The sequence below is a fragment of the Tetrao urogallus genome, assembly GCF_951394365.1.
Source record: "Tetrao urogallus genome assembly, chromosome: 22".
Taxonomy (NCBI): Eukaryota; Metazoa; Chordata; class Aves; order Galliformes; family Phasianidae; genus Tetrao; species Tetrao urogallus.
In genome coordinates this window covers 4,096,417-4,103,827 of record NC_136835.1, presented here as the reverse complement: position 1 = coordinate 4,103,827, position 7,411 = coordinate 4,096,417, and the positions used below count along the sequence as shown (strand labels likewise).

At 44.7% G+C, this 7,411-nt stretch overlaps 1 protein-coding gene across 1 annotated transcript; it reads right to left on the bottom strand.

Annotated features, from left to right (window-relative positions):
- Nucleotides 1-3,110: 3,110 nt before the first annotated feature.
- Nucleotides 3,111-7,363, bottom strand: THYN1 (thymocyte nuclear protein 1; the record flags this gene model as incomplete). The annotated part of the gene is made up of 7 exons (XM_079545735.1): nucleotides 3,111-3,157; nucleotides 3,273-3,423; nucleotides 4,049-4,144; nucleotides 4,778-4,870; nucleotides 5,563-5,631; nucleotides 6,110-6,339; nucleotides 7,321-7,363. 7 exons carry the CDS (start codon nucleotides 7,361-7,363, stop codon nucleotides 3,111-3,113), a joined length of 729 nt encoding a protein of 242 aa, XP_079401861.1.
- Between the last annotated feature and the right edge of the window lie 48 nt (nucleotides 7,364-7,411).

Below are 7,411 nucleotides of genomic sequence, written 5' to 3'. Positions count from 1 at the left end.
CCTCTTCGTGTTGGCGGTGGATGCTTTGTCACAAGCAGTTATAGAATGTAGCAGTGCCACGCAGCCACTTTGCTGGTGGGACATGGGCAGCAGGACGGCTTGTGTGTCCTTGTGGGAGCTCCTGGCCGTGTGCTGGGCTGGGGGGAGCTGGGCTGGTTGACATGTGAATCCAGTAGGACGTGGAACAGAGAGGTGGCACAGGCTGGGCAGTGCAGTGAGGGTCAGGAGGAGCAAGCGGTGGTGCTGGGTGGTCGAGAAGTCAGGGCAGGAAGGCTGCAGGCTGAGAGCAGTGCCTTCTGAGCGCTGTCTTTGAGATTCAGCCTTTGGTTGCAGTCCCAGCTGCTGCTGCGGAGCAGGGCAGACCAACCTCGGGAGGTTGGAGCACAGTGTTGGGATGTGAAAAATACTGTGGGAGTGAGTTTGTACTGCACATGCTGCTGTGCTGATGCTTTGTGTCCTTGTGACAGAGCAGGCATCACAGCAGGGCAGAGAGCAGTACAGAAACGTGTGTTGTATTGTTTGCTCTCTCGCCTGCAGAATGAGGGTTGGTAAGGCCAGAAAGAGGATGCAGGTGTTTAAGGAGCTCGTGGCTGATGCATGCTGCTAGAACAAGCCAAGCAGGAGCTGGAAGGATGGTAGAGTTCTCAAATTCCAGAGAGACATTCTTGAGGCCTGAGCTGAAGTCACCAGTGAGGTCTGAGGGTGTGCCTTGAGCTGAGAACCTGAATGCAGTTGTGGTTGTTTTTGTTTCTTTTTAATTCTAAAATAAGCTGCTTTTAGTCTTCAGCTAAGTAGAATCATGAGAACATTCCCAGAATGGAATCATTCCTCCATTAAAAATTAGAAATGGCTTTGTGGATTTGATTGAGTTTGGAGAATATCCATCCTGTTCAGATGCCCTTCGGGGAAGCAGGTGGCTGGAGCTCCTACCAGATGGAGGGACAGCACTGCACTAGATGCTGGGATAGGAGCTCCATCAAGTGGGATTTGTCTGAGTTTTTCTGCAAGTTTGTGGCTCGCTGTGGTTTTGTCCAGCTGCTTTGATTCTGGAATGAACCTCCTCTGCCTCTGTCCTACAGCTGAATGTAGAACAGTTGTCTTGCAGCTGGGAAATGGAAGCATCTTCTGCTTCGTTTAGTCGAATGATGCTGGTGGAGGGAATGGGGTCAGGGTGGGGAGCTTTTTATGTAATAAGACAGCTACTGTATTTCAGTGATCAATGTGTGTTTCTGCTTGCCAAAGTAAGTTATCTTTTAATCACCATGTGTAAGGTTGTGGTTTTTAGTAGAGCTGGGCAGTCTCACTCTGTTGTAGAGGACACTAATGAACTCATCTCTGCTGAATGCTCGTGTCACACCGTGTTCTGCTCTGTAATAGTGAAGACGTGACTTGCTCTTCTTTACATGAGAAGTGTGTGCCATGGGCTGGAGCCGTGTGCTCCTCAGACTGAAGCAAAAGCTGAGACAACTACCTTGTTACGCCAGGGCAAGGGGTGGTGATGTCTGCAGGTCTCACCTGGCAAAGCAATCTGGTTGTTATTTTGACACTCACTTATTCTACTCCCCCTCTGTGAAGGGGGAACCACCTTGCTGTGGCAATACACAATCTTTGAGAGACAAGTGGAGCTCCTGCAGGAGCCTCAGGGGATAGCAGACTATCTTTCCACAGCTAAGCTGAGCACAGCAGCAACTAAACCACCCTCTGCTTGCCCTCAGCTCCCCTCCAACTTAGAATTTTTCCCCTCTTGAATTCCTTTTGATTGTAGGCCATGTGGTATTAAAGAAACCCCATGGATGAAAATGTCTTTGCATTCCAGGAGTGGTTTGTTTACTGTCTGAGCAGCATCAGTACAGTCTGACAAGATAATGCACTGTAAGGAGATTTCAATTAATCATCTGTTCATCACTTCTAGAGAGCTTGCTTAGAACGAATCACAGAATGGCTTGGGTTGGAAGGGACTTAAAGATCATCTAGTTCCTCAACTCCCCTTCCATGGGCAGGGTTGAAAAAAAGTGCATGAGCCTATATGGCTTTTTGTTTTGTTTTTTCCTCCTTTGTGCCTCTCTCCCCCGTGTCCCCAGCTGCGAAATCACAATTTAGAAACGATCCCCACTTTTACTTCATCTGAGGATCGTTTAACCCGTTGCCCATTAGGCCTTCTGTTTGTCTGGGGTGGAGCAGATGTGCTGGGCAGGTAAGTGGAAGCATAGAACAAGGTACTCTAGGAAAGCACTTCATTAGCACGGCGGGGGGCAGACACTGAGCTGTGTTCCCCTGAGCTGGATGGTTCTGTTCATTACTTGGGTCATTCCCTCTCTCCTAGGCAGCTTCAGGTAGGGGGGAGCAGGCAAGTACTAAACCAAGCAGTGCAACTTGTAATTAAGCCTCTGCTGTGTTTACATGTTTCTTAATTCGTCGTCTTTTCAATGGCTGTATTTTAAAACTTGTTTTTTTTTTTTTTTGTCTCTCCAATTAAAAAAGAGCCAGCCTTGGCCATCAAATGCTGTGAGTTTGTCTGATATGATTTGTAGTGCCTGGCTTGGGTTTCTTCTTTTATGGCATTAAGGCATTTTGCTTTGATACTGTCTTTAGAAAGTATGTCACTGGTGGAAGCCGTGCCTACAGAGGACACATAGCCTAAAAATTAGCAGGCTAATTTCTCTTTTCTGATGTCACTGCTAAAGCAATATGGGAAATTTTGTACCTGCAGGAAGTTAACAATGGTCTGCTTGGCAGTAATTAGGTTAGATGTGTATACACCAAAATTTTCTTGCTCTAGACAGAAGCAAAGTGACACCTTTCTGCAGAAAAATGTCCCACTGCAGTACATGGAACTGCACTGCATCCTCCAGAAAGGAGGAGAAGAAATTGCAGAGAGAAACTGCAGAATGTCACCACTACTAAAATTGAGTAGCTTCAATTGATTCTAAAAGGCTTTATTTAAAAATAAGCAAAAAACAACAACAACAACAGTGTTGGAGTAAGGAACATAAAGCTTCAAATCATTTGCAGGCTTGTTCTCCTTGCTGTGGCTGAGTAAACTTGAGAATTATGCTGGTTTAGGAGGAGGCATCGATGGGCTGGGTACAAGCTGTGCTGCTGTCAGTTTCTTAATGTGGCTTTTCCTCTTCCAGGCTCAAGACAAAATCAAATTCCTCTGTATTGGGAAGGTAAGGAAGAGAGAGTTGTAAGTGGGACTTCCAAGTTGTCTGGGTTGGAGGCTGCCTCTCAGAAAGAGTGGCACTGAGACCAAAGGAGGAGAAGGCTTTTACCTTGTGTCAGTGGTTGGATGGAAAGACGTTGTCTTGAGAAGAGCATCATGTTCTTTAGGGGCCCTCCATCTGCTTTGTGTGCCAGGTGGTGAGTCTTGATTTCAGAAAGGGGGATGAAGCGTTTTGTCATCCGCACAAACTGGACATCCACCTGGCAGGGGATGAGCAGCAGAGGAGCATGGATGAAGAAGGATTTAGCATCCAGATAACACATAAGATCTTTGGGGACATGAGGATTTTAAGCTGAATCAAATGACCAGTGTACAGCATCTTGTAATGGTACAGAAGTTTTTTCTTGCTGAAGGCTGAAAATCTCAGATGCTTCTGGCAGGCCACTTGTTTACATCAATCTCAGCACCATGCACTAGAAACATACCTTTATGTGGTCACAGACAATATAAAACAAAGCTGCAGGTTTTATAGCCAGCTTGTGAGCAGTCACTTCCTTATAATGTAGTATGAATCAAAACCATAGTTTTCATTGCTACAGACTAAGAGTAATGCTTGAAGATGTTTGTTCTTCCTGACCCAGAATTCTGCAATGGATGCAGAACTGACCTCCATGCAAGGAAGATCTGAAAATGCAGGGAGATGCATTTTGTTGTGGAAGTAACAGAAGAGTAGAGAAAACAATCAGGATTGGGTTTTCTCTTGATGGAGAAAAAGGTAGGTAGGCTAGGGCAGAAGCTTCCGAAGATATGCAATGTAAGAGGCTCCTAACTGCACTGGGATCAAACACAGAGTTTAAAATGATCATATTTAGTTTGCTACGTTACCATGGACCATTTGGGGTTCTCTTTCCTGCTGGAGGAATCGTAATGAGGATCCTTCTGATCAAACTGTGTGTGATCAGGGTATGCTTCCTTTACAATCTGAAACAGAATGGGAGATGAATGTGAGACGAGCTCCTGTCAGTTAAATGCTGTTGTCAGCAAAGGGTATGAAATGCCCCTGAGAAAGCTGTGCCTGGACAGAAGAGGAATAATGCTGGTGCAAAAGTGAGCTTTGCTTTCTCTGAAATCCATTCTAACAGATGTATTTCCTTCCTTTAGATTCCTTGGCTGGAAGCACTGCAGGACAGTATGGATGTCAATGGAGCATCATCATCTCTTTAGAGAGCAAAGTGTAGGGAACACGAGTAACAGAGGAAAACTGGGTACAGATCTTAATGAAAAAGCTTTCCTGTGCCCTAGGCTTCACACCACTGCCTTGCACAGCAGAATTTAGTGAGTTAGGTACCAATCAGAAGCCATGAGTGCAGAGCAATGTTCTGCATGGCTGGAGATGCTCTGAAATGACAGCAAGGTAACAGTGGTGTGGTTTCATTTCTCCAAGATGCTCACTGCAATACATACAGTGAGCCCAGATACCCTAGGCCTATTTGCTGCTCTGATTAGACTTCCTTCTGCACTCCTCTGGTTGTGAAACAGAAGTAAGGCTAACAAACTGTTTGTTAACCCACTCATTACTTTTTTTTCCCCCAACACATAGAATGGGGCACTCACCTTGACAATGCCAACAATGCCAGGCTCCTTGCAGTTACTGTGATAGAAGAATGCCTGTTGCCCAAGTTTCATGGCTCTCAGGAAGTTCCTTGCCTGTCAAATTAAAGTGAGAGACTTTGAGCAGTTGATACGAAACCTCTCAGGATTTCTTAAAACTGCTAGGAGCAAGACCTAACAACAGGAGAGAGGTATGAGCTTCAGTGCTATTCATACAACTCTCCTATGTTGGTCATACAGATGTTCTACACTGCAGTGAAATGAAATAAAGGTAAAGAGCAAGGTATTCTTTGTTAGAAGGTATGAGGGACTGTAACAGCTCAGACTCCTTCATTTGGGGATAGCGAGAGACTGCAGTTAGCTGTCAGCAAGCAGCCAGCAGGGCAGACTGTATTAGGCAGAGGTAGTGCATGTGGCTTTCCTTTGCACAGGAATCCTGGAACAGACAGAGCAGACAGCTGCACACTGACAAGGCACAGCGTTTGGCTCAGTTTCTTGCTTAGAGGTGTCAAGGGAAATAGAAGCTGATCATCTGTGGGACCTGAGAGAGACGAAGCTAAAGAAAAAATGGACGATTGAAGAGAATATTACCCAGCTTGCATCTATGTTTAATTTAGAGATAATTAAGCAGTTTTGACTCCTGACAGAAAACAGCTGTCAAAGCAGGCAGACTACATCAAAAGAAAATACTTCAGCACTTCAGGCAAAGGAAACAAGTCATCTGTGAAGAGAGAGAACATTTGTCTACTGATACTTCAGTGACTCAGCCTTTGACATCTGCTTCTTACCTGGTAGTTTCTTACTCCTTCCCAGAAGGTTGTCTGATTGGGCTGAGCCTTCAAGTCTTCAATGCTGAACTGCCAAGTGCAATGAACACACAGGTTAAGTCCAGGAGGCAGTTTGATCTCTGTTGCCTTACTGTCTGTTTTACCTAAACGTTTGTAGCTCCTTCAGTTATAGTTCAAACTTCACAAAAACTTTTGGTTTTGTTCCCATAGGGTTTAAAGAAAAATCCTCATGAAGAAGGAATGCTTAGTGTAAGGGCAGAGCCTGGAACAGATGGAGTCCCTGCTACCTACAGCTAAGCATTCTAAGGGCCCAATTTAAGTATCAAACCCCTTCAGGTGAACAGAATTATCTTGTCCTTTTTTTCAGGAAGACAAGTGCTTTTAGAGAAGGACCAGAGACTCAATAGTGTTGATATTGCAAATAGTCTGAACTGTGTGATCCTGTAATTCAGCACCCTGGTGCTAATGATCTGCTTAGGAGTGAAATTGCTTCTTTACTTAGTTGACTTTGCTGAATAAGAATACTAGAATGGCTGTCAGTGCTTACTTTCACATCCACTCCCTTCTCAAGCCTGCTCTCTGGTTCCGATTTCAGAAGCCAATGGCAATATGTTATCTTGCTTTCCTCCCCACCAGAATCAGACTCTTTTGCCTTTTTCCAGTTCTTCCATCCTGACTTGGAGCTCCCAGCTGGAGGTTTCGTGGACTTTTCCTCTTCTTCCTTATCTTCATTCTCCTCCTCAGTCTTGGCAATTTTAGCATCAGGCTCCTTTTTATCTTAAAAGAAACGAGGAAGAAAAGACCATTCTGGTAAAACAGAATGTTTCTGATAAGGATTGGTGCTGAAACCATTTTAGTCACCCATGCTGTCATATGAGTGCAATCACAAGTTCGGTGTGCCCTGGATCTTACATGGAAGGTAGCTGCTTTACTTATCACTGTTTCTGCACATTTCTAGTTTGCACCTGAAATACAGATTTTGTTTCTTGTTGTGTGCATAAACAAAGCCAGGATAGACCATACTGTCCTCATGAAGTGTTATTTGAAGGGTTTTTTTTAATTATTATTAATTGCTGAGAAATTAACAGCTGGCCAAAAGAAGTCAATTTAGATCAGTCTGATAAATAACAGGAAAATTCAGCAGCAAAGGAAACTGTTTTGGTTACTGCATTAGCTAGAAACCTTATATTAAGGCATTTGCTGTGCTTCCAGTATGGAGGGAGCCCCTCTGCCTGTTTGTCCTGAACGTACACAGCAAAAAGCAGTGATAAAAGGGAATGAAGGTGGTTATCTGCTGGAGCCTATTCAACAGATGAGTAGCACAGAGGAGCAACTGTTTAATTCTCTCATCTTATGCTTTAAACATCAGATAACACTGCCTTAAGTGCAAGGCTTTTAATCATTTTTGTTTTGTGTTTTCTGCAGATGGTACCACATCATTTCTGTGCCACTGAACCGGGTACACTTTGACCGACCAGCTCTAGCATGCAGGCTCTGAGAGCTCTTAATAAATGGATGAGTCACATTTCTTTACTGTCTTGTGCTGACAATACACCACTGTCCCTCTCTTACATCTACCAGACCTGTCTCAGTCACACATGGATGCTCAGCCCGCTTTTTACAGAGGAAATGCTGTCTCAAATCTGTCCCAGATCTGTCTCAAAGACACGTGGCTTGAAAGACATGACGGTTATATGGCTGTACTTGCAGTGGAGCCCCGTGTAAGAGATGCTCAATTAGTCAGGACATAGCACAGACCTGCTACTGCTCCTTTGTCTCTCTTTCTGCTTGGCCAAGGCATCTCTGGGCTCTTTGAATCCTCTTCACCGAGAAGCACCTGCAGAATGAA